The sequence below is a fragment of the Vulpes vulpes genome, chromosome 11 (genome assembly GCF_048418805.1).
Source record: "Vulpes vulpes isolate BD-2025 chromosome 11, VulVul3, whole genome shotgun sequence".
In the NCBI taxonomy this organism is placed as follows: domain Eukaryota; kingdom Metazoa; phylum Chordata; class Mammalia; order Carnivora; family Canidae; genus Vulpes; species Vulpes vulpes.
In genome coordinates this window covers 76,977,009-77,004,106 of record NC_132790.1, presented here as the reverse complement: position 1 = coordinate 77,004,106, position 27,098 = coordinate 76,977,009, and the positions used below count along the sequence as shown (strand labels likewise).

The 27,098-nt window shown below is 43.3% G+C and overlaps 1 protein-coding gene and 1 long non-coding RNA gene across 2 annotated transcripts in view; one reads left to right on the top strand and one right to left on the bottom strand.

Moving 5' to 3' along the window:
- Nucleotides 1-27,098, bottom strand: part of RFTN1 (raftlin, lipid raft linker 1) — a 199,230-nt gene that overhangs the window by 54,352 nt on the left and 117,780 nt on the right. The window contains exon 5 of the mRNA XM_072726795.1: nt 5,693-6,032. Within this exon, the coding sequence (XP_072582896.1) occupies nt 5,693-6,032 (340 nt within the window). The remainder of the gene's footprint in view (nt 1-5,692; nt 6,033-27,098) is intronic.
- Nucleotides 253-21,452, top strand: LOC140594455 (uncharacterized). The gene is made up of 5 exons (XR_011995258.1): nt 253-383; nt 3,551-3,618; nt 5,309-5,406; nt 20,562-20,636; nt 21,330-21,452. It is a non-coding gene; the product is annotated as an uncharacterized lncRNA (long non-coding RNA).

Genomic DNA, 27,098 nt, shown 5'->3' with positions numbered 1-27,098 from the left:
ATTCTCCAACACACATCATCACATGAGCGGGCACCAAGGGTTCCAAAAAGGAGTCCCAAAGTTTGTTTAAATTTTCTCAGCTGCTCTGTGACTCTGCCATGACCCCAGCTGGAAGATTTTTCCAGACATGGGACAGAAAGTCCCAAAGGAGGGGGGAAGACATTGTTTCTGAGAATGTTCTGAGAACAGCTGAAGAACTGGGACGGACAGAGCACTCAAGGAGCCAAGACTGTCTTGCCTTGTGTTATTTGTCTTGTCTTTCTCTTTCTTCCTGACTCAAGGGGCCTTGCTATGTGCTTTGTAGATCCCCTGTGTGCAGAAAAGCCGCTGTAATATGATGGAGGATACGTACACGTTCGCTGGATCGACCTGAGCCAAACAAGGTCAGCAAGCCAGGGAAGGAGGCAGATGGCATGGGGCCTACTGGGTGCTGCCAGCCTGACAGCCAGGTCACTGAGGCCTCGCTCAGCTCCTCGGGAACAGGAAGGAAAGGTCTGAGGTCCATGCCAGGCAGTGGGGGTTTGGGCATGGGATGAAGTCTGCAGTCCGCCTGTAAGTATGGCCCCAGAGAGCCTGTGACTGGCAGGTAGCGGCAAGCTGGCTGGGTCCTGGTGTTCCAAGAGACCTCTGGGCTGGAGGGAAGAGAGAGTTCAGAGTCTGGCTAAAGCATGGGGGCTCCAAGGGCCAGAGTGGGAGGAGGAGGAGGAGGCTGGCCAGTTGGCCGGGTTGGGGGGGTGGAGGGGAGGAGGGAGAAACAAGTAGGCGTCAGACTTGACCTCATAGCTGGACTGAGAGCGGGCTAAGGTCTGCTGAGGTCCCAGGCAAAGGGGCTAAGATGAAAGGTCTGCATCAGAGAGCAGGGCTGTGGGCTCTATGGTGGGACAAGAGGGCAGAAAGGCTTGGAGCCCATCCAGATTCCTGACTTGGCGAGACACTGCTGCAGACTTCTGTCAAGGCCGGGTACTACCAGCGGGGCAGCTCTGGGCCTGGATGGGGGCTATTTGTGAGGACAAAGTAGGGGAAACCCTGCACGCCAAGGAAACCTTGCACAGCCCTCTATGGGAAGCCCCTGGCAAGGATGGCAGCAGCCACGGGCACTTCCACCTCCACCACCTCATGTGGCTCTCCCAGCCTGCAAGCAAGGGGCTGCATCACTTCTATGCCCAGAAACCTCAAGTGGATCCCCCAGACATCACAAGCTGGAAAGTGGCAAAGCCAAGAGTCTTTAAAACCCCAAACCTTGGGTTGTTTCCAAATCTAACAAGAGGCTCATTTCATCAGTACACAGAAAGCAGGAGCTGCTGACCACGGGTGGGGAGGGAGCTCAATAGCTCGTTGTTAATGGACTGAGTGAAAGGCCAAAAAGATGGTGGCAGGTGGCAGGTCTGGGAAGAGGCAGAGCCACAGGGAAGAACCATCCTGGGGGCACAGTGAGGGGAGGGCGCTGGCCCAGCCCAGGAAGGGGCCAGACATCAGAAAGGCCAGACTCCAGAGGATACCTCCTCGCCCCCTCCACACAGTGAGCTGGCTGCCAGGGAGGCCTCCTAAAAAAAAAAATCCCCTCAGCTGAGAAATACAATTGAGGTCACTGGCTCGGATTTCTGGCTGGCATTTCTCAGCATTTTTGAGTGACGAGGCACAGGATAAGAAGGGCAGTGCTTAGAAGATGTTTTATCATTATTTCAGTGACAGTGAGAACAATCTGAATTTGTGTGGCCTCCATGTTTCTCTGACTCAAGATGTAGCAACAGAGACAAAGAGGGAAGGACAGAGAGGAATGTTGGAGGCGAGGGGAGAGGTGACAGGTTGGCATCGGGGGACACCTTCCTGACCTTCCACTGCACTGGCCTTCCCCACCTGGCCTGTTCATTACAGATGAAGCAAGCATGCTCCCCATCGACAGAAATGCATCACAAGGGGCCATTCATGCTCCTGTGAGCAGAGCTGCTGGGGTGCCATGTGTTCACCGTAAGGCAGGGGCAAGCACGGGAAGTGCAGCGTCTGGGGGGAGGCATGGGGCTGTCCCAGCACCAGGTCAGGAGATCTCTGCACAGCAAGGACATGAAACCCTCAGAAAATGCTCCAGGACCAGGAAATAAGGCGAGGATCAGGAAGAGAACTGTATGATGGGTCTCCAGAGGGACCTGCATGGGCAAGGGGGCATAACCTCCAGACCAGAGAGGCAGTTCAAGAGCCCATGGGGATGAGGAGGACCCGCCTGCCTTGGGTCTGGATGGTGAATCTGCTGGCAAGCCCTATGTGAGCAGTTGCAGCCTAGACCTGGCTCCCCTAGGCCTCCTATAAAGGAAATAAATTAAACGCGGAGAAGGAGGGGGAAAGAGGGAGACTCCCTCTGGATTTTTTTTTAATTGTCTTGCTGTGATTGCCTATTTAAACCCACCTGGCAGAAAGAGGAGTAAAAACACTTCACCCTCCTTAGGGGGCCCTGAGAGAAAGGCAAGCTGAAAGCTGAGCAAGCAGCGGGGAGGGGAGACTGAGAGGATGCCGGGGCAGGTTGGTGGTGTAAGGAAATGGCAAGACTTCTCAGGGAAAAGATTTAGGAGAGAAGCCCGGGTCAGGTGAAGGCCATGACCAATGCTGACAGGGTTCCTGCATGTCCGGCCTTCAGGGAGGCTGGATGCTCAAGCTATGAGATTAAACTTCACTACATGAGGGCATGGAAGGTGACTTTCCTTATCTGTGAAATGGGCTTAATCATAACATCGGCCACCATAAAGCTGTTGTGAGGCACCATCAAGATGGCACATCGGCAGAACCTAGACAGGCTCAGCCAGGGTTACCACCATCACGAACTGTTGTCTATTCATCCCCCACAAGGCCATGTAGGTGCACCAGCATGCCTGTGTGTTCATTAGCTGATAAAAAAAGTCCAAAGGCTCATTTTGCCACACAACAAGGAATAAAGGATGGCAGAGAGCTGCCAAAATTTCAGAGACCCGTGGCCTCCTAGCAGAGAGATAGGGGCTGTGTGTAAACAACAGCCAGCCAGCTTGCCCACTGGGTGAGATTAACGTGGGTATTATAACATCCTCCACGGCCGAAATTCCCATCCACTATTGGGCCGACCACCTCCAGACACACATTAACGCATTACTCCTCAGCAGGATCTGGTTTGTTAGGAGAGAACAGAGACTCTGAAGAAATGAGACACAGGCCAAGACACCTCGGCTGTTGAGGACTCTCTGTGTGTACAGCAATGGAGGGGAGTCTCTGGGTGAGAGAGGCAAATAGCCCCAGGGCAGCATGTGGGGGAAATGGTCCTAGGGCAGGAGGTCTGGAAGCAGTCTGGGAGAAAGGTGGATTCTGGAGCAGGAAATACCAGAAAAGTCCCGAGGGGTATTTCAGTATTAAGTGTCTCCTTTCTCAAAACCAGGGTTCTGTGCAGGAGTAGAGGTCAGTAGGCAGGGCTACTGAGCCTGTACGCCAAAAATAACAGTTCACATTCAGAGTCAGGCAATGGTAACTGTTTTAAATGTACATCTCATTTAACATTCCAACAAGAAACTATTGCTCCATTTCTATTTTCCAGGGTAAGAAACCGAGGCACAGGAGGGTATTGTGCCCAAGACTGCCTAGGTGGAAGGTGACAAATGGAATGTAAGTGAAGTCTAGATTCTAAAAGATTATTTGTTTATTTATTTGAGAGAGAGAGAGAGAGAACATGAGCAGGGAGGAGAGTCAGAGGGAGAGGGTGAAGCAGGGGAGTCCGATGTGGGGCTCGATCCCAGGACCCCAGGATCATGATCTGAGCTGATGTCAAATGCTTAACTGAATGAGTCACCCAGGTTCCCTGGAATCTAGGTTCTTACCATAGTGCTACCTGCCTCTCAAGATTCCTGTCCTTTTCTCCTGAAGGGCCTGTGCCTGCCCTGAACCCTCACCCTGGTATGTTCCTCCAAGGAAGCCTGTCTTCCTATCAGAGATTCAGAGCAACACATCCAGCCCAACACCACTGAGAAGATGGAGGTTTCTGGAATAAGACTTTGACATTCATCAGGAGATGCACACAGGGTCTCAGCTACTCTGGAGGGACCAGAAGTCTACCTCAATCTGCATGAAATGCCCCATAAATGAAGAGCCCCACTTTAGGATCTAGACCTTGATTAAATAACAATCATAATATATCCCAGAATGGAGGTAGTAACTTAATCCCTCTAAGTTAACTTTGCAAATAAGCCCAGAATGAACCATCCCACAATTTTCTTTTTAGAACTACTGACCTAATATAATAAAAGAAACTGTTCTACCTTCTTTTCTATTCTCAAAGCATAAACTGTTCCTAATCATTAATAAGAGGCTAATTTTGGGATGCCTGGCTGGCTCATTCAGTTAAGCAACCGACTCTTGATCTCGGTTCAAGCCATGATCTTAGGGTCGTGGGAGCAAGCCCGGGGTGGGGCTCCATGCTCAGTAAGAAATCTGCTTGTCCCTCTCCCTCTGCTCTTCCTCCTGGTCAAATAAATAGATAGATAGATAGTAGATAGATAGATGGATAGAGATAGGTAGATAATCTAATTTCAAGAATCAGTAAATGAATCATAACATTAACCAGGAAGGTTAAGGCTAAGGAGAAAGGCCTCCAAGGCCTGGGGGTCTCCTCGCAGTCTTGTTACTTGTGCACCTTCCAAAGGCTTGGAAAAGACCACAAAACTCATGTGAGCGCCTGGCTCTCAGGAAATGGCTGGACACTAGATTTCTTGGAGAAAGAAGAGGAAAGGGAATTACAGGGAAATGGAGTGAAACGTCACTCACCATAAACTGAGAGCCTCCGTCGATCTTATTACTCTATGAGAGCATCACACAGGGGAGACTGAGCAGAGAGGTGAAATGGGATGGCCGTTAAGGCAGTGGGGGCTCACAGACCAGATCTGCCAGTTTCCAGCGTGGGTGAAGATTTACTCTCTAACCTCTGTTTACTCAGCTGTAAAATGGGCAGTGATACCACAGCTGACCCACATCACAGGGAGAACTAAGAGATCAGTCATGTAAAATGCTTACTGGTGCAGGGCCCGGTACACAGGAAGTATCAATATAATGTTGGCTACTATCATCACTGTTGTATTGTTATTTGAAATTGCCAACCTAAAGTGCATGCTCTAATGGCCGTTACAATGTGATTAAGAGGATTCACATATTGGTGGCCTCTCCTTGGCAGTGTTCTCTCCACAGTGCTGATTTGTCAACTACACACACTCCCTGAAATCTGGTTGTTTACAGCCTAGTGAGTTGAATCACCAGTTTCCTGCACAATTTGTCCTCAAATGGCTTTCTTGATTTCTTTCTTTAGGCAGATATTCAAAATAAGCGGACCAAAAGTGGAGCATAGGTTCTGCATTGGTGCCCAGCATGTTAACGCTTCCTATGCTAAGAGCGAACTAATTCAAGGTCAGTGCAAGAGTGTGGGGATAAAGATCCCTCAGGTTCTAGAATCCACTTCCAATGTGACATGTTGGAGCAACTGCAAGTCAATTTCATGTGGTTGTGCTCTCGGAAGTCAAAACCCCAAAAGCAATCAGTCAGGAGGCCCAGAAAAATCAAGTTTCTCCTGTTGGATAGACAGCCGTCTGTACACTCTCATTCTATTTCTTTTTCCTAAAATGCCATGGGAATTACTGGAAAGCTGTTAGCCTCTCTTTAAGTGGGTCAAGAGTCCCTGTGTGGACATACTTACTTCCCGAAAGTGGCTCCTCATGCACTTCCAACAGGTCACCATCCGGCCCATCCAAAGTCTTGTTCACCCCATGTGGTGACAATGCTGCACCATCCCCATCTCCTGAGGACAAGCTGGGCTGCTCAGCAACGGGCGTCTCCCCTGCGGGGCCCTGGCCTGGCTCCTGGCTGTTGTGGGTCCCTGCTGGTGCACCCGGGTTCTCATCATCCCCACACCTGCCAGGATCCTTTTCCGCATCTCTGGTGTCTGCTGGGGGGCTGCTGGCTGCTGGCTTCGCAGGGCAACCGTACTGAGGTATGACACCGACAAACTTCAGGCCCTGACTTGCAGCATCCTGGATCTGTGAACAAAATGAAGGGAACCGATTGAATAGGATGTTCTATCAAAGCGGAGTATGTACAACATCCAAAAACACCTTACTGAAGGCATCTGTGGGTATTTCAGTTTGAAGATGAAATCTCTCAGACGCTCCATGTTCCCTCTAGGTGGTGGCGTGGTGGCCACACCCTAACCTTGGCCCCACTGGGGACAGACAGCATGGGGCTTGCTCTTTTTAACTACGAGGCATGTGGCTAGACAGGGCTGAGATGACCTCTCTTTGAAATACTGCACGAGTCCCTTCTGGTTATTCTTTTTTCTAAGAGGCTACAAGAAGGTTCTAAAGGATGGGCTGGAACAAAGAGTTTGAAAGAGGAAGTTCATTTTGGTAAGAGTTTATTTTTTTCGTTATTTTTTTTCTGATGAATTACCTACTTCCTGCCAATGAGGCTACTGTATAATCCAGCATGTCTATATAACCATATACCAACTACCAGATGATATTTTATGACCCAAAGAGCTTCCTCTTTTAAACAGTTGTTTTGGCAGAGCAGGGCGGGAGTGGGGAGAAGCACCACTATGTGAAAGCTGATGCGCACGTTCCCCAGGGCGGGGAAATCTGATGGGGACCTGCTTGGAGGTGCTCTCCGCCTAAGCCAAAGGCACCTGAAAACGATGCTGGGTCCACAGGCATTGCTTGGGCAGACTCATGACTCTCCAAGCTATGGTACATACCCTCTAACCTTGGTAACAGGTAGCTTGCTTCTGACTTCCTGAGCCCACGAGATGGGGCATGGCTAATGGCCACACAGAGTATTGAGGCACTTTAACTCTCCCCTCCCGGACGAATACCCCCAGGCTATTTAATAGTCATAAGTGAAAGAAAAATGCAAAGTAGTAGCCTAATAAAATTAAGCAAGAGCCAGTCCAAAGTAGGAAATCAGCTTTAGGGGACTTCCTGGGCAAGGATGCTCAGGTCACTTTACAGATAAATCAGGAAGTGAGGACCTCAGGGTTGTATGAGTCTTAGTCACCAACCTGAGTGGATGACCTCAGAAAATCTTGAGGCTTCTGCAGCAATCATCCACCCTTATTTGAGAATTGGTAAGAAACGCCAGCATGGAGCTACTCTCTCTAAGGGACAAGCAAGCCATGACAGCCCTCCTTGGATGAACCAGCATAATTTTAAGCCAAAGGTCATTTTAGTTCAACACTGCACATTCTGGAAAGCAATATAGAGCAGTTACAAATGTACAGTACAGTATTTCTATAAAGTCTAACCCATGCTAGAAATAATGACAACAGGAGGAATCACCAGCTAGTGTAGACTTACTGTGTCCAATGCACTGTACTAGGCATTTTACATAAATTGTTCTGTGTAATCCTTCCAAGACCCCACATTGTATCATCATCTTCATTTCAGATGAGGATGCTGAGGCCCAGAGGCATTAAAGTCATAAAGCAAGCAGCAAGTAGCTAAAGTTCAAAGTGAGGTATGAGTCAGGCCCAAGTTCATTCTCTCAACCACATGACCAAGTGGACAGCTCTCAAAGCATCATCAAGCACATACGTGTTCTTGGACATATATGTGTCCAAACATATGCCCATGGTTGGCTCAATCCACTCTTCAAAAATTGAACAAAAGGGGTCCACTAAACAGACCCCTTTCCATTCTGAAAATTTTTCACCTACAAATCTGCGATACTCACTTTTATAAATTGTTTTGGAAAGCTTCTGAAAGAAGACACAGGTAACAAGAGTTTTAAAAGAAAAGAGTGGGAGATAATGATTGTCAAAGTACCTTAGGTTAAGGGAAGCTCCTGCATACAAAGCAGAGCTCTGAGCTTCCTGGTGACACAGGCAAAGCAATGGATTTTACAATCCTCAAATGAAATGAGGAAACATGCCAGCTCCCCAAGAGAGAAGTATAATTTGCTGGTAAGGAACCGAGAAGTTCATTGTAGGACTCTTGTAGAGTCATGGAGTAAGACATGTCTTCCTTAGTTTTATAGAAAATGAAGAGATATTTTTCTCACATCACTTAGGTATTCTTAACCCTTGATAAAAGGTGAGGACATTAGGCTAAAGCACAGATCTTTGAAGGTCCTTCTGTGTGGAGCTGAAGCGAGGTGACCCAGGTCTCTGTGGACAGCTGTGGCAGATGGCAGCACGCTGACATGTGTCAGTGCCGGGGAACTGGGCCACATTACCACTAACTTCTCCAATTCCCACCACAGTGGCCAGGGGTGGCTTTTTCTAATCTTAAATTGTTGAAATTTGTCAAGTTATTTCACAAATTACTTGCTTACACTTCTTCAGAAGGGGTCTGGAAACTGGCTTTTTAAAGTTTCAAATACGTTAGGCAAATTCTCAAGGCACTAAACCTGTACTAAAAGTAAACGAAACCTAACTAGCCACAAATTTTCATAGGTGAGAAAATACCGTTAATAATTTCCAGATGTAGCTCCTACGGGAAGGACAGTGAGCTATCTCCCCCCAAGCTGCAGACCTGTTTCAGCTGTCAGGCCCCTACACTCCAGTGTGGCTTTCTCCTTCACCAGCTGCAAACCTGAGCCTCTCCGCTTGCTGTGGCACTGCAGGGACAGGTACGCTGCCGGCACTTGGCCCGCTCACATCTGGCCCACGTGACAGGGGTCTCACTGCAGACAAAACACCTCTGACGGCTGAAGCATTTTTAAAAGCTGGTCCCACCAAGGGCTCGACCCCAGGCCAGTCTCAACCTGAGTCATGGGGCTGGAAGGCAGGAAGGCCTGGCTTGGAGCTCCAGACGTGTGACTCTGATACCAGAGTATGTTACATAACTTTCTACGGTTCAGTTTTCTCACCCGCAATATGGGGAAATCATACTTCTCTTGCAGTTGCTCTGAAAATCAGACATCGCATATGGCAGGTGTGCTGAAGGAGAGGCACAGAGAAGGTAGTCCTGACTGTTACCATTGCTCTACCCCCCTCCTTGTCGGTCCCAGGCTTCTGTGACCCTGCAGAGACTGCTGACAGTCATCCAGAGTAAGGAGGTGACAAATCTGGACACAGGGCACTATTCCAGTCCTCTCCTTCCTTACTGAGACTTGAAATTGGAGAGCTTTGCATTAATCAGACATGCATTCCCACAGCTAACTGGGCAACCGTATTCCTTGGTGCTACTGCACCTCAAACTTGTCTTCTATGCCAGGGGTTCCCAAAGTGGAGTCCCTTATTAGCAACACCAGCATCACCTGGGAAGTTGTTAGAAATGCAAATTTTCAGGTCTTACTGACTCAGAAACCCGGAATCAAAACCTCCTTCAGATTTGATCCCCAAATAGGTTTTGCCTGGCATACTGTATTTCTGGATCATGACATGATCATGACTGTTGGGCCCAGACACTTGTGTTTTAGCAAGCCTTCCAGGTGATTCCAATGCACCCCAAATTTGAGAATGCACATTTCACAAAGGCAGAATTTTGTGCGCTGCTGTGTGCCTGGTGTTAGGATAATGTCTGACATACAGTAAGTACTTAGTAAGTATCTGTGGAATGAATGAATGAATGAATGAATGAACTGAATGAATGAATGAATGGGTACAATAAATAATGAGTGAGTAATGAGTGAAGGTAGGGATGAAGCCAATTAATTTTTCAGCTCCCGAATTCAACAAACTGTATTAAGTCCCTACACTGGCCCAGACCAACACTGTATCTAGGTGCTGGGGGTATAAAATAGGAATCTCAAATCTTAAGATTCAGCCAATTATTGTACACAGACTTTAAAAACAACTACATTAATATGCCACAAAAATGCTTACTTTGTAATATTTTATTTAAAAATCAAGATTATAAATTCATAGACACAGTATCATGACAGCTATGTAATATTTCTATTACTATGATTTTTCAAAATTTATCTAATGAGTATGCATATTACTTTTATAACTGAAAAAAAGTAAACATTCCAAAAATTTCTCATTGAGAATGACAAATATAGTAATGGATATAAAGGCATAGAAATGACAATGATTATTCTTGCCTAAAGGGGAGGTCAAAATGTTTCTGACAGGTCAGGGCTATAACAAATAAAATAATGTAATATAACAGGAAGAGGTAAGGAGTGTGATAAAATTGGAGTATGTATGCCTCATTGTACACATTCAAATTAAAAAAAAAATTTGGGGGGGGATCCCTGGGTGGTGCAGCGGTTTAGCGCCTGCCTTTGGCCCAGGGCGCGATCCTGGAGACCCAGGATCGAATCCCACGTCGGGCTCCTGGTGCATGGAGCCTGCTTCTCCCTCTGCCTATGTCTCTGCCTCTCTCTCTCTCTCTCTCTCTCTCTCTCTCTCTCTCTGTGACTACCATAAATAAATAAAAATTTAAAAAAAATTTTCCCCAAAATACTGTGCTAGGCAAAACCTATTTAGGGAGCAAATCTGAGGTTTGAAGGATGAATAGGAGTTCTCCAGACAGGTGAAAAAAAGGGAGAATGGCAATGCAGGTAAAGAGAAAGAAGGATCGTCATGGGTAAAAACGTGATGGTTTGCAATAGCCTGATGTATTGAAGTATCTTTTATGAATATTTCTGGATCGTGACAGGACAAGCTAGGTGTAGGGGCGAACTGGAAATCAGAAGGGCCATATCGTGGATGTCACTGAATGCCCATGCCAACAAAGGCTGTGACTTCACCCTGCAGGCCAGCATAACCAACTTTCCTACTGTAGTAACTCCAAAAACAGAGGATGGAGGTCTGAGGGCAAAGCACAAGATTCCTTTGAATGCTCACCTTTTATCTTAAACATTAATGAGAAATTTGTATCCTGCACCATTGTATTATACAGTATTGAAACTTTTAAAAAGATGCCAAGGTTAAATGACTTCCTCTTGCCCCCACCCCAACCCTTCCAGAGAAACTCATGTCTCAGGAATATGAAACATCTTGGTGCATAAATCTTTGCAGCTCTCCTTACTTTCTTCGGGTGGATTCCTGGAAGAGGAATTAATGGGTCAAGGGATATTAACTTTTCAAAGGCTTGATACAGGCTGCCAAATTGTTTACCAGAAAGGGGGAGTAGTAGTCCTTTTTAACCAGAGGAACTCCATTTAGATTTTATAAAGATCGATATTTGGCTAGACCCTAAGGGCCCTGACTCTTCTAACTCTAGTACAGCACTTGCTTTTCTCTTTTTCTCTCTTAAAGTCATTTGACCGTGTTTGTTAAACTGATCCCTGTTTGTTTATCATGCACTCTTTTATTCATTTGTTCATTCATAACCTTTATGGAGAAAATCTCTTGAGCGTATTAATGGCAGGCACTGGATGCCATTTGTCAGGGTTCACCCTCAGTCACCCAGTCTCCTCACTCTACATCCCTTGTGGTGACCTCTTCTCCTCATGTGGGTTTGGCCACTAGTCATATGTTAATTATTCCCAAATTCGGACTCCCCAGCTGTGACTTTCCTCTGAAGTTCAAACCTATATGACTGATGATCAGAGCTGCTAGGTCCACCATTGTCCTTGTTTCTCAAACTAGAGCCACAGGCTTCTTCCTTAGCTCTTGCCTTTCTCTAACCCTGTGTTATCAGCTCACCACATCCTGACAGATTTATCCCTCAGTGTTTCTGGAATCCCTTCCTCATTCTCCATACATCTAAGATCAATTTACTTCGGTCTCATTGCTGCTAGACACTGCCATTCCTCCAAGTCCTCATGAGCATGGAGTTAAATCAATGTGGAAGACCAAATCACAGACACCCAGGTCACCTTGTTATGGAATTCCCTGCAGACTCTCACATGCGTGCCTATAAAATTTCTCTAATGACTGTGATTATTAAAAGAGCAACTCTTAACATTGTATAACTTTTCCACAAAGAACTTTAATATGCAGGATCTTAGGCCCCAAATAATACCTTACAGAAGAGGAAACTGGTTCTGGTCAAACTACCCAGAGCTAACTACACTGGTCAAACTATACAGGGCTGGTCAAACTACCCACAGCTAATCACAGGCAAAGTCCAGATTCAGCTCAGTATCCTAAATCCAACCTGATGCTCCTTCAGTGGTACCACTCTTTCTATTTTGTGTAATCTAGCCTGTCCCAAGATGCTCAGTATGATACCAGTTTAAACTGAAATACACCTGCACCCACCCTCTCATTTCTGCTACATTTAAAAACCACCACACCCCTGGCACTTCCAGGAGTAACACTGCTAGCTTAGGCAGCAAAAATTAAGTAAGACCACTTTCAACTGATCTGAGACTTCATTCAACTGCTCTGTAATGAGTAAACACAAATTTCATAGTAACTTTATTTTCCCAACCTAAAAATCAGAGATTATAATGTGAGAAAGATATTTTTCTCTTCAAAAAATTTATTTCTGGGACGCCTGGGTGGCTTAGCAGTTGAGCATCTGCCTTTGGCTCAGGGCGTGATCCTGGGGTTCTGGGATCAAGTCCCACATCGGGCTCCTGCAGAAAGCCTGCCTGCTTCTCCCTCTGCTTCTCTATGTCTCTCATGAATAAATAAATAAATCTTTTTAAAAAAATTTATTTCTGGGATCCCTGGGTGGCGCAACAGTTTGGCGCCTGCCTTTGGCCCAGGGCGCGATCCTGGAGACCCGGGATCGAATCCCACGTCAGGCTCCCGGTGCATGGAGCCTGCTTCTCCCTCTCCCTCTGCCTGTGTCTCTGCCTCTCTCTCTCTGTGTGACCATCATAAATAAATAAAAATCTAAAAAAAATAAAAATAAAAATAAAAAATTTATTTCTATAAAGTCTTTACTCATTATAAAAACTTAGAGCTTCTTTGGTTATACACATTTTTATTCTTTTTAAAGATATTATTTGAGAGAGAGAGAGACAGAGACAGAGAACATGAGCCAGGGGGCAGAGGGGCAGAGAGAGAGGGAGAAGCAGGCTCCCCACTGAGCAGGAGCCCAATGCAGGACTTGATCCCAGGACTTGAAGATCATGACCTGAGCCAAAGGCAGATGCTCAATCGACTGAGCCACACAGGTACTCCTGGTTATATTTTTAAAGAATCACTTTCCTGAAAAATCACAACATGACATTGGAACAGTCCCAGAAAATCTAAGATGTGTTGTCTGTTACTCTACTTCCAAAATGAATACCTGCTGCTAAAGATATATACAGGTTTTTTCTACTATCTGAAAGTAGTGTGTTCCTATGAAAATTTTTGTCAGCCAAAATGGCACAAAATGAAGAAGCAATTACCATTAGTTTCTATGGAAAAAATCTTGAGCAGACCCAGACCCAAAAAATAATCTCTCTTAAGCTTTTCTGATACCTTAGGAAACGTTTTGCTAACAGATGCACAAAATAAATCAAGATAAAGCACAGATGCTCACAGACACAGATCAAAGTTATGGAGGCTGGAGGCTGAGATGTTGAGTATAGTTCCTGGGGAAGGAGATTGGGGGGGGGGCCACTATTGCTGCTTGGTGTATGTGCTGCCTCTATGACGGCTTGCTGCAAAACAAACAATGAATGCTATTTTTGCTTTTTGCCTTTTTTCACAAAAGCAAAAATCCTCATTGGATTTCTCCCACTTGGTGAAAACAGGTACTAAGGTAGGTTTTTGTAAAAGAGAAGTAGCATAACGTGAACTCTCAAAAAGTAGAGGATATCTGCACTCTGTCTAGTACATGTGTTTCTGTTTTAGAGTATATGTATCAGCCAGGCAGGATGAAACCAGTTATAGAGAAATGGAACATGGGCTGGATTTTGTAAAAATGAAAGCTATGTGTAACATGAAGAAAGGAGCAGAATAGGATCCTGCTGACTGGTCAATGGGAATCACAGTTCCCACGGACCATACTAAATGGCATATGTGAAGGATCAGAGTCAGTGGAAGACTGTTTTGTCAGAATCCAGTGAAAAAGGTGTTGTGGATAATTTTATGTGTCAAATGGCCAAACTATGGTGACCAGCTGCTTGGTCAACACTAGTCTAGACATTTCTATAGAGATATTTTAAAGACATGATTAACATCTTAATTAATTGACTTTAAATAAAGCAGATTGCTTTCAAATATATGGATGGGCCTCACTCAATCAGTGGAAGGCCTTAAGAACAAAGATGGAGTTTTCCCCAAAAAAGGAATTCTGCTTTTAGACAACAACCTAGAAAATCTGCCCGAGTTTACAACCTTCAGACTCACAATGCAGCCTCACTCTTACCTGAGCCTCCAGCTGGCCAGAGAGCCCAGCAGGTTTTGGACTTGCTAGTTCCCACAATCCTTAAAAATCAATCAATTCCAATCTCAGTATCTCTCCCTACAGATAGATCAATCAATAGATAAATAATCCTATTAGGGGATCCCTGGGTGGCTCAGCAGTTTAGCGTCTGCCTTTAGCCCAGGGCATGATCCCGGGGTCCTGTGATCGAGTCCCACATCAGGCTCCCTGCATGGACACTGCTTCTCCCTCTGCCTGTGTCTCTGCCTCTGTGTGTGTGTCTTTCATGAATAAGTAAATAAAATATTAAAAAAATAATCCTATTAGATCTGTTCCTCCAGGGAATTTTGACTAATACAGAAGGAAAATAGAGAAAGGAAGCAAGGGGTATAAGATAGCACAGGGCAGGCTGATAAAGGTCTCTTAAGTCTGTACCCGACTTGGTGTGAAATGAAGATATGGCCAGGAGCTCCCAAAAGGCAGTGAAAGAGCATGTGACCCAAACAGAAACAAGACCACTGGGATTTATTCTGACACTGACTTACAGTTCCAGAGGAGAGGCTGAAGTATGGCAAGAAGGTTACCAGGTAAAGGAAACTGCCCCACCACATTTTGAGGTGGAGAAGGTAAATCCTTAACTGGTAGAGTTAACTTCTACAAGTTATAGGCAGTTTCTAATTTTATGATGAACTTAATGGAATTAAAGTTAAATTAATGGAATTAAAATTAAATTCATAACTTATTAGTGAACTAATGCTGGAAAATCAGAAACTCAAAGACTTTTAAAAGATATAGAGCTGGGCCATCCAATATGGTAGCTATTAGCCAGGTGTGACTATTTAAATTTAAAATAATTCAAATAAAATTAAATCAGAAGTTCAGTTCCTCAGGCACACTAGCTACATTTCAAGTGTTCAATAGCCACTTGTGGCTAGTGACCATATTATTGGACAGTGAAGACATAGAACATTTCCATCATCACATATTAATAAATATTATTGTGAGCATAATAAATCATATAAAATACTAATAGAAACAGAGTTTTCAACAATAACTCCAGAGGCCTGTAACATAGGGAAAAGACTAAGACCTCTCTCTCACACACACATATACACACCCCACATTTACCCTAACCCAGACCACTGCCCACTCTGACCCTCCCCCATAACTCATGGGCCACCATTCTGCAACAGCTGACATTTTAAAGTCTTAGGGGATGTACGAAATATAAAAGGAACCTACAGAAGCATGCACTTATGTCAAGAACAGGCACAAAAATGCTGTTCTGAGTGGCACAGTTACACATGAGTCTTTACGGTGAATATTTTATCAGAGGCATACAACCCTTCTCATCTTTTGTCACCTAAACTCTTGTACAGCTATCTGAAAAGAAAGGTTCAAAAATAACACAGGTTTTAGCTCAAGTCTGAAGATGCCCTTAGTTCTGATGTGTTAACATTCAGCTTTAGGAATTGAAACCTTTACTAAGCATTGTTGAGAGTTTAGCGCCATTATCATATAAACCTGCTGGCATTGTGGTTTTCTCCTTTAATGACTGGGGCTCTTAGAATAAGCCCTGGACAAGAAGTCTGTGACCTACAGCTTGGACCCAACTCTGCCACCTGCTAGCTATGTGACTGGTTAAGCCAGTGGATCTAACTGAACCTCAGTTCCCTCATTTATAAAATAGAGTTAATAATACTCATTTATTCATTCATTCCCTAACTCAAAACCTTACTATGTGCTAGGCACAAGTAGCATGGAACACAATAATGAGTCAAACAGGAATCCCTGTGCTCTCAACTTATTTTGGTCCAAGTCAAGGGGTAATTTAGAGATTTTGAAGAATTACCATGTTCAATCTTTCTCAAACTGTCTATTGCTCAGTTTGAAGGGCCACTGCTTGCCCTTAAATCCCTGGTGGACCTTGGGTTGGGGGAAAGAGATAATTTTTTTAAAGATTTTATTTATTTCTTTATGAGAGAGAGAGAGAGAGAGAGAGAGGCAGAAGGAGGAGAAGCAGGCTCCATGCAGGGAGCCTGATGTGGACTCGATCCCGGGTTTCCAGGATCACACCCTTAGGCTGAAGGCGGCACTAAACCGCTGAGGCACCAGGGGTGCCCAAGAGGTACTGTTTTGTTCTCTTCTACTATTAGGGGTGATTTGGTGGGAAGCTCAGAATATGCTGAAAGAACTGGAAAGCCACAAACTCCCTTAAAAACAAAAGAAGAGATGGAGCCCAGCATCCCGGTGGCAGTAGAGAACCGACCGTCCTTTAGTAGCTCTCTTCAGGGTAGGCATTTCTGATAAAAGGAGTTTTATTGGCCCTCATTATCTGTGTTAATTGACTTAGTTCTTTCATTTAGAGTGTGCCTATAATTTCATAATTCATTATAAGTGTAGTGCATAGGAGTTCTAAATCAGGAGAACTGAGAAGGTGTGCTGTTTAACTCCTATTCCTCAAAGATCTTCAATTGGTGCCCCCCTGAAAACCAATCCGTTAGAAGACCCCAGCCTGCCAAAAGTCTAAATCAAAGATGCAAAAGGGCAGTAAGCAAGGAAAGGTCTATATATGAGGAAAGACTCAATGGTATCTCAAGTAGCAGCCAAGTGGAGACAATATGGTAGGGCCAGAGCTGGACCTTAGGAAGACCTGGAGCCAATGTCTTCAGCACAGTCAGGAAACTTTCTCCAAGTTTTGTCCCTACTTTTATTTATTTGTTAGCATCATTCTTCTTTCTTATTTAGGAAAAATCTTCTCCATGTGGCAGGAAATAGGATCATTGTCAACTTCTGAGTTTTCTGCTTACAGCCTAGCCCCTGGAGATAGAATGTCCAAACCTCCTGGTTACACACTACCGAAGATCCCACAGAAGGGCTCTGATTGGTCCAGCTCAAATGAGGTGTCCACTTCTGGGCCAATCAGCTCTGGCCAGGACAGAGCTGGGTGGCTCCCATGGAAGTCATATAGCTGGATTATTGGAACAAAGGTTAGCAACATGAAGAGGTAAGAAAGTGTCATAAATTATGTAGAGGAGAGTAAGTGCTCAGTATGCCTGCACAGAAAATCCATGATCACAAAAGCTTACATTAATTGAGTGTTTACTATGTGCTGCAGACTACTTTAAGGGCCATACATGAGTTAACTCATTTAATCCTTATAATAACAATAATCGATTTTTTTAATCCCCATGTTACAGATTAGAAAACTGAGGCACAGAGAGGTTGCACAGCTTGCCCAAGGGCACACAAACTGGTGTGTGTGTGGGTAGGATTCAAAAGTAGGCAGTTTGGTTCCAGACTCTATGTTCCTACCTATTATATATAGTTCAGTATTATACTGTCTATACTATAGCCTATATTCTAACCTATGTTATGAAATACCAGGGCTAGGTCATGAAGACCGTTGAATCTTTAGTCTGGACTTTTTACTCTGTAGGTAACGAGGTGCCATCATAGTGTCAGAATAGCAGTGACACAATCAGATTTCTCCTAAAGAAAATTAACGTGTCCACAGAATGTGGTATGAATTGAAGTGGAGGTGGTAGTAATAGAAGTGAGCAGACGGGAGGCAAAAAGTGGCTGAGGGCCTGAGAGTCACCGCAGAGGTTATGAGAAGGGTCTTAAGAGCTACCCCTGTCTGGGAAGGATAGGAGTGAGAAGTAGATGGGAAACCAAAAGTAGAGATATTAATCTGCCAACTAAAAGGGCAGACGCCACAGGCCTCTGCTGTGTTAAACAATTGCTAATCACCCAAAGGAGGACATTTTTGAAAGCAAAGGTAGAACAGTTAATAATAATGCTGAGATGACAGGGATAAGTTGCAAACGTCCAAGGAGACTGAGGCATATGATCACCTAGTTAAACGTGATCAGCAGTGAAGACCCAGAGAGCTGCTTTAAAAAAGACTCCAATGACTGCTCTCTCTCATCCTTCTTTGCCCAACATGTGGTCTGCTTCTTCTATCACTTAACTGCTATTACATCCTTGGCTTTCTCAATCTGGCCCCTCTTGCAATGTCAAATCCATCCCACCCATCCAGGGTCACAGCAAGGAAGGTTCAAGGCCTTCCATCTCGACCGTGGATGGACACTGTGCCGACCTGCAATCCCTCCATCTACCCCTAGCCCGCGCTGCCATCCTCCTCCTGGAGGGCCTCCCCCACACTTTGTTCTGGCACCTCCACTTTCATGAGCCTTTATTCTTTTATCATTCAAAGTTCATTCCCCTGCTTCTCCCTCTATGTCTCTGCCTCTCTCTGTGTGTGTGTCTCTATGAATGAATGAATGAATGAATGAATGAATGAATGAATGAATAAATAAATAAATAAATAAATAAATAAATAAATAAATCTTTAAAACAAAACGGAACAAAGATCATTCCCTTTGGGGTCTAAGCAGATTGCTCTGTTTGGGAAGCTGTTCGACCTAAACTCCCCATGGTGTCTCCTTGCCACCAGGGTCCTCTCTTCCCATTTATGGCCCTCTCTGAAATCCCAGTCATGGTCACCTCGTCATGTTTCAACATGCCTCTTTCCTTAATTTTCATCATATCACTTTTTTTTTCTTTTTTTTTCATCATATCACTTACTTCCACCTGTGTCCTTATTAACTTATTGCTTGTCTTTTCCAGTTGAATGAGAACTCTGTGAAGGCAGGAATATTGTCTATTTTGTTCCCTACAATGTCTCTAGCATCTGAAACACTTGTTGGTACCTTGTAAGTCCTCAATAAATGTCTATTAAAGGGAAGAATAGGAAACATATGAAATTTGCAGCATCTGATGTTACTCCTAAGTGGAATGTCTATGACTCTTACAATTTCAGAAACAATCCATCTGGGGCCAATAACGTTTTGCAAATAACAGTCAATTGAGATTTTGAAAATCTGCACATCATTTGATACTCATCTCATTTTTAACAGTGAAAAAAAACCTAGTCTAGAGAAATTAAGGGGATGGAGTTCCAGGGCTACATCCTAAGAAAGCAACGTTAAGATAAAATGATTTGCAGCCTTCCGGTTTCTAGTCCATCTCTTCACAAACCAGGTCAATCTTCCCCTCAGGTAAAAGAAAATCTACAACAATAAACAATTCGTTCATATCAGTACTTCTTATCAAGGTAAAAAAAAATGCCTCTTAACTGGGCATTCCTTGGGGCCTCCTTTTTTAAAGGAACTACCTAACACAAGACCATGCATTTCCTTAAAAAACAAAATGAAACAAAACAGCTAGAATTCAGAATCCTGGAACTGCTGAGGTTGACAAGCTCAGTTTTATACTCCGATAATACCAGTGACCCTGGAGTTGCAGGCCTGAGACAAAGAACCTCGAGGGCTTATTAAGACTCCTGAGAATGTTCTGGAATACCAGTTTTAGAGTCTTCATGGAACTCAAATCTCAGCACCACAGTTAAATGTTTGAAGCAAAAGAACATAAGTTTAAAGAACTTTAACCAAGAGCAGATGTTTCCCTTCACACCATGCTGCTTTAACAACCAGTATTTGTGATTTTTTTCTCCCCACCATTCCCTGATTTACATAGGCATCCAAAACATTGATGAAAGGCACTTTAACAAAATGTTGAGACGGTGTGGTTGGACCAGTGCTATCCTAGTTTTACCTCTTGGTTTAAAAAAAAAAACAACCCCAAAACCTTTTTCTATTCCCATGACTTCAGACCAACAAAAATATAACACGGTCCTAATGGCATTTGAAACCCCCATGGTAAACAGAGCAGTTAAACTAAGTACTTGGGGATGGTTTTCATTACAATGTGCTAAAGAAATGAATGTTTTATTGTTCCTTTGTAAATACCCTGGAGAACACTGGGATGGTTCTTCTGGAAGATGGAAATGATTTGAGGGAGTTTCAGATCTCATGAAGATATGTGATCTCTTTTGAGTAACAAATAGGATTTATTTTGGGAGGGGGTGCTTTGTATTCACAACTATTGAGCATTACACTTAAAGATTATTTTCAATGTCCAATAACCTTTCTACTCAATACCCAATTCTACTTCTTGCCTTCCTTTTTATTTTTAATGTATTCCATATTTGCCCTTGCATGGTCTCAAAGTACTCTCCCAGGAGAATGAGCTGTAAATCAACATAGCGTGTTCAAATTCATGTATGTGGCAGACTGTATGTTCCAAAGATGGCCACAACAGTTATTTCTCATTCCAAATGGTCTGCAGGAACTGTGCCACTCCCCCATAAAAAGGCAGAGTTTATGTCCCTTTACTTGAACCAGTATGGGCTTCTGTGATGATTTTGACCAATACATAAGGTAAAAAGGGTGCTATATGACTTGAGGCCTCGTCATAAAAGTTCCATGAATGCTCACTTCGTTCTCTTGGGATGCTTGCTCTTAGGACACAGCCATCATGTTTTGAGGAAGCCCAAGAGTCTGTGGAGAGGCCTGTAGCCAGCAACAACTTATCAGCCATGTGAGTGCACCATCTCGAAAGTGGCAGCCACTGTCACTTCAGCCATGTGGAGCAAAGATTAGTTACGTCTCCCCAATCCTGCCCAAATTGTAGATTTGTGAGCAAAATGAAAGACTGTTGTTGTTTGAACCTTCTATGTTTTAGGATTGTTCATTACACAGCAGAATAGATACCCTCTTAAAATACAGCAATCCTCACTAACCTATGGGAAGATACCAGACTACAGTAATTTCTTAAGGTAAAATCCACATCCTTTATAAAGGATGCAGTTAGCAGCACTCTCAGATATGCAGAAATATAAACAAGGATACTATGAATACTTCCAAGGAGTGGACCTTGAGGAATATGCTTTAATCGAAAGGGAAGAACAGTTTGTAATTAGCTTCGCAGTTTGTGATGATGCCTCGAAACTGCTGGAACTAGCGGTACTCGGGAGGTAAGCATTGCCCCTGCAGTGTGCCTTACATTATTAATCAGCTGAGCAAACCTGTAGACAAACATGAGCTCAGTTTTTGTTTATCACAAGTTACAAATGTGCAGAATGTGAATTAATGATGATGTTTTACTATTCAAGAGCGACACAGAATAATGTCCACATTCCCAGGCACCATCAGAGTCAGAAGGGATTGTAGAGACCTCTGCTAAGCTTGAGGCTTAGTCAAAAAAAAAAAAATCATGTGTGTTATTCTTCAGGTGTCCTAAAGAGAATCTTCCATTGCCCTCTGGAGAGTGTCTCAGAAGCCGAGTAGCAGCTACAGCTCTCATTCAAAATGAGAAGTCACTGAAATAAAGTTTCTATGCCAACTGAATGATAAAGAGTTCCATCAAAAGCTAACTTTATTTCTACCAGGAATATATGTAAACATTTTCTTTTAAAGTTTTCCCATCTTTTCAGGTATTTTCTTTTGACTTCTACTCCCTGTACCCTCCATACCCCAACCTTTTTCTCTCTGAAGAAGCTTTCTTTATAAAAGCTTCTCTGCCTTCTACTCAATAATATCCCTACCACCCCTTCGATAACATCCCTAGTTCTGCCACCAATAACATCCCCTATCTAAAGCAGATGTGGGGGCAGCCCGGTGGCTCAGTGGATTAGCACTGCCTTCGGCCTAGGGCCTGATCCTGGAGACCCGGGATCAAGTCCCACTTTGGGCTCCCTGCATGGAGCCTGCTTCTCCCTCTGCCTGTGTCTCTGCCTTTCTCTCTCATGAATAAATAAATAAAATCATTAAAAAAGACAGAAAGAAAGAAAGAAAGAAAGAAAGAAAGAAAGAAAGAAAGAAAGAAAGAAAGAAAGAAAAAGAAAGAAAGAAAAGAAGAAGGAAGGAAGGAAGGAAGGAAGGAAGGAAGGAAGGAAGGAAGATGTGGTATATGTAAATGGTGGACATTACTTAATCCTTAAAAAGAAGGAAATCCTGCCATTTGCAACAACATGGATGGACCTAAGTGAAGTAAGTCAGGCAGAAAACGATGAATACTATATGATATAACTTATATGTGAAACCTAAAAAAGTCAAACTCCGAAAACAAGAGTGGAATGGTGGTTGCCAGGGGCTGAGGGTAATGCTGGAGAAATGGGAAGGTGGGGGTCAAAGGGCACAAATTTACAGTTAAGATTAATACATTCTGGAAATGCAGTGCACACCATGATGACTATTGTTAACAACATCGTTAATACAACATATTGCATAATCACATAAGAGATAGCTGTTAATATTCTCACTACAAAAAAGGTAACTATGGATATGCTCATTAACCTTAAGGTGGCCAATGATTTCACAATATGTAGGTATATCGAATCATCATGTACACCTTAAATTTACACAATGTTGTCACTTACAGCTCAATAAAGCTGGGGAAAAATAATCTTATTTTTTTCCCATTACCCCCAACAATATACCATTCCTGTCACCCCCATTGGTAATACTGCTACTATTCCAGATAATAACATCCCTAATATCCCATCAGATTACATGCCTACTACCCATCTTCCCCAGCTGCATTTTCAATACCTAGGAATACTGCAGTAAGACTCACGGAATGAAGATATAGACTAGGAAGTAATTAATTAGATGGGAAACCTTGGTTTGATCCATTTTCTCTTACTGCTTAGGCTAGATGTATAATAACTGTTATTAAGAGTACTTGGGCCTTTTGTCCAAAAATACATAACTTGCATTACTTTTATAGACTACAGCACCAGTCATATCACGATAATCTTATTTTTTAGTCCTGTAAACACTTAAGTCAGAAGTGATCCAATGAGTGAATCATTTGAAGTCTTGATTTTCCTCACAACATGTTTTTTTCACTGTAGTCTCACTCAGATGGCAACATTTACTTGAACCTTAAAAGAAGAAAAAAATGTGCAAACATAATAGCCCTTGTATTAAACTCCAATCCCGGCTGTTAGCCAAGAAAGGGGAAGACAAAAACAGTTATCACTCAACAAACACTGACTTACCGGATGGAGGGCACAGGGAATAGTAAAACGAGCCCAGCAAAATGTACAAAATGAGAACGTCTGGCGCTCAAATTCAGCGTGCCACCATCATAAACCTGAATTAGCCCAATATGCCTCCTTGATGGGGGAAATCATCCCAACTCAGACCCACCATAAAATCGCAGAATATTTAGAGATCGCCAATGCGCAAAAGTCTCATTTTACAGAGAAGGAAACAAAAAATTCAGGAAAGTGATATTCCTTGCCTAAATGACTGTTACTAGCAGGTTTCCTTTACCGGAATCAGGACAAAATTCTGGAGTTGGGCTTTTAAAAAGTGCCAGAGTTCTCCTTGAGGAGGCAAGTCAATTTCAGCAAAGGAGTACTTTGTGTCCAAGGGCTTCCCCCACCAAGCCACGCGGAGCTCATCCTAATGGCCCTGGCTGAGTGGGAATTCTCCCAAAGGCAGAGGACCCTCGGAAGAGTCCACAGGATCCGCAATCAAAGTGAAACCTTCCACTTTCAGAGGAAGATAAAACAGGCAGCCTAAGCGCTTGGCGGGATAAACTCCGTTTCTGAGAGGAGACACCCCACCCTCCACACGCCGCCGCGAGTTCTGTCCAGATTCCCACGTTCATTGTCTGTGCTGGATCCCACACAAATCTGGCAGACAGGAGGTCTCGCCGAGCAGGGGCGTCCAGCACCTCTGAGCCACGCACGCGGGCAAGTTCAGCCTGTGCTGTGAACCCGTCAGCTACCACATGTGTTCACTGACGGTGCATAATTAGCACTCAAAACATGTTCCATCTCATAAAGAAAGAAAGAAAGAAAGATATATATATATATATATATGCACGCACGCATGCCACTTTGGAAACCTTCCCGGTGAGAACAGCAATTTCCATATTTGTAAACGTGTCTGCCGAGAAGTATGAAGCAGAAACGGGTGACACAAGAACCTTCACAAATCGCTTCCAGAAAGGGTTTTACTCAACAGGTTTCAAACACCCTGAACACTGGAAAAAGCTCCCGCAAGTTACAGGAAAAGAGAAAACGGGTGAACGTGTGTCTGCTTCATCTTCGCTGCATTACCTCTGAAAGCATCTGTCTACACGATGCTGATACCGTTCGAGCCCCAGAAATCCACGGGCTCTTGCTCTTTCATTCCATAAATATGCACCGAGCATCTGCTATATGACCTACTCTCTTCTTGGCATGGGAACAAGAGACAAGAAACAATAAACATACTAAGTAAAAATAGTGAGGTATCTCTGGGAGTCAAAAAGAGCTACAGATAAGAGAAATAGAGAAGAGTGAAGGGAATCAGTAGGCTGGGGAGTGGCAAGGCAAAAGGGGGGGGTTCCAAGATTTTGTTTGTTTATTTATTCATTTATTTGTTTGCTTATTTATTTTTATTTATTTGAGAGAGAGAGAGAGAGAGAGAGAGAGAGAAGGAGGCAGAGGGAGAGGGAGAAACAGGGTCCCCCAGGAGCAGGGAGCCTCATGTGAGACTTGATCCCAGGCCCCCAGGATCAGGACCTGAGCCGAAGGCAGATGCTTAACTGACTGAGCCACCCAGGTGCCCATCAGGTGCTCTTTTAAAATGGTGGGCAGGGTGGGTGGGCTCAACGAGAAGGTGAACTTGAGCAGAGATAGGAAGTGAAGAAGTTAGCCAAGCAGATATCTCAGGGGAGGAAGGCCCATACAAATCATCTCTCCTGTCAAGAGTGACACCAATATTCAGCAACGGCAACATGAGGCCCTTCACCACAGTAAGCTGAAGGGGGAGATACACGGCCTCATACATTATCACACCCTGCGTCTCCTGGATATACCCTGGGTCTTACCCTCCAAACTGTTATTTCTCAGGAAGGAGGGAATTTAATTACTTCACACGCTGGCCGAGTTTTACAAAGTTTCTCACAATATAAGGGCGCTCTGTCGCTTTATTTTGAACAACAAAATGCTTACTAGGGAAAACACATTAATCAAAACTGCCTTGGGACCTTTATTAAAGTCATCTGATGGACTTAATTTTTTAGAGGGAGGGAAGCACATTTAACAAAAATTTAAAATAATTCCTGTGGCACGAAACAAAATTTTGGGTGCTACAGTGTTCATGCTTCTTTAAAGACTGCATTTAAAAAAAGCAACGTACAGGGAGGCCTGGGTGGCTCAGTGGTTGAGAGTCTGCCTTTGGCTCAGGGCATGATCCCGGGGTCCTGGGATCGAGTCCTGCATCGGGCTCCCTGCAGGGAGCCTGCTTCTCCCTCTGCCTGTGTCTCTGCCTCTCTCTGTCTCTCATGAATAAATAAATATAATCTTTTTAAAAAATTTTAAAAATTTAAAAACAATGTACAAATTCTGTACACAAATGAAAATGAACAAACTACCAGGACCCTGATGTGGCTCAGTGTTGAGTGTTGAGTGCTGAGCAAAAAATGCCATTTACGAGAGATTCCATGTAAAGTTCAAAACCAGGCGAAGTTAACCTTTGGTGTTAGAAATTAGACAGGCTATCTCTGGGGAGAAGGTGGGGAGAAGTAATGGGAGTGGCCAAAGGGAGGGCTTTGGGTTGTTCTATTTCTTGACTTGGGTACTGGTTACCCAGGTGCATTCATTTTGTGCAAACTCACTTAAGATTTATGCACTATCCTGTATTTATGTTATAGTTAATAAAAAGAGAGTTTTTAAAAAGGGCAATGCAGAGTAAGGGGTTGCATTACAGAGATTTCTCATTCACCTCTGAACTGGATAAGAAAAAAACCAACTATCCTAGTGCTAAATGAGTATTTTTGACTTAGGGTAAGTCTAGAGATGGCATCACTCATGAATTTTTAAAGTGCTGAATTCCAAACAATTTAGATGAAAGTAAATATAATGAGCTTGAAACCTTATTTTAGATGGCCCAAAAACTCACTCTGGTGATGATAAAGACACTGAAGGCAAAGATGCATAAGAAGTGTAGCAATAAAAAGTGTTTTGTGAAATGTAAACATGGGGAGAAAAATATTATTTCCAAATGTATATATTTTATATATCTAAAAAAGGGCAGTTATAACCAAATTAATAATTAATATTATACACAGAAATTTAATTATTTCAAATATATCCCTAAATGGCTGTAAAGTTGGCTCCAAACTGTGTTCTGGATCATCCCACATGGGAAACTGTCCTCTCTTATCCAATATATGCTATATACTGATATTGTTCCTTGCTCCTTGTGGCTGACAAGACTCATAACCACCAAATTTTTGTGTCAACTAGAAAACACGGAGAACTGAAACTGTTTAAATAAACAAACCCTGCAGAACTATGCTGTCCACACAGCAGCCACTAGCCACATGTGGCTAGCCATTAAGCACTCATAATGTAGCTAGTGCAATTAAGGAGCTGAATTTTTCATTTTACTTAATTTTAATTAACTTCAACTTAAATTTAAAAAGTGAAGGAGTAGAAAATATTTTTTTCTATTAAACACAAGTTTATTTTGTAGGACATTTCACTTTAACTATTGGAAAGTTAGCATCCAAATTGAGATGTGATACAAGTGAAAAATATATACCAGATTTCAAAGATTTCACTTGTGGAAAAAAAATAATATAAAATATCTCATTACAGGGGTACCTCGGTGGCTCAGTGGTTGAGTTTCTGCCTTCTCAAAAGTCCCGGGATTGAGTCCCACATCAGGCTCCCCACAGGGAGCCTGCTTTTCCCTCTACCTATGGTCTCTGCTTCTCTCTCTGTGTCTCTCATGAATAAATAAAATCTTTAAAAATTAAAATAAAAATATCTCATTATAAGTTGAAAACATAGTATTCTGGATATATTATATATATATATTTATTTATATAATATAGTACTAAACTTGGTTAAATAAAACATTGTACTAAAATTAATTTCACCCTTGTTTTTACTTTCTTAACACAGCTACCAGAAAATTTTAAATTACATGGGTGGCTGAAATTATATTTCTATTGGACAGCACTGCTAAGGAATAAAATGCCACTTTTGATTAG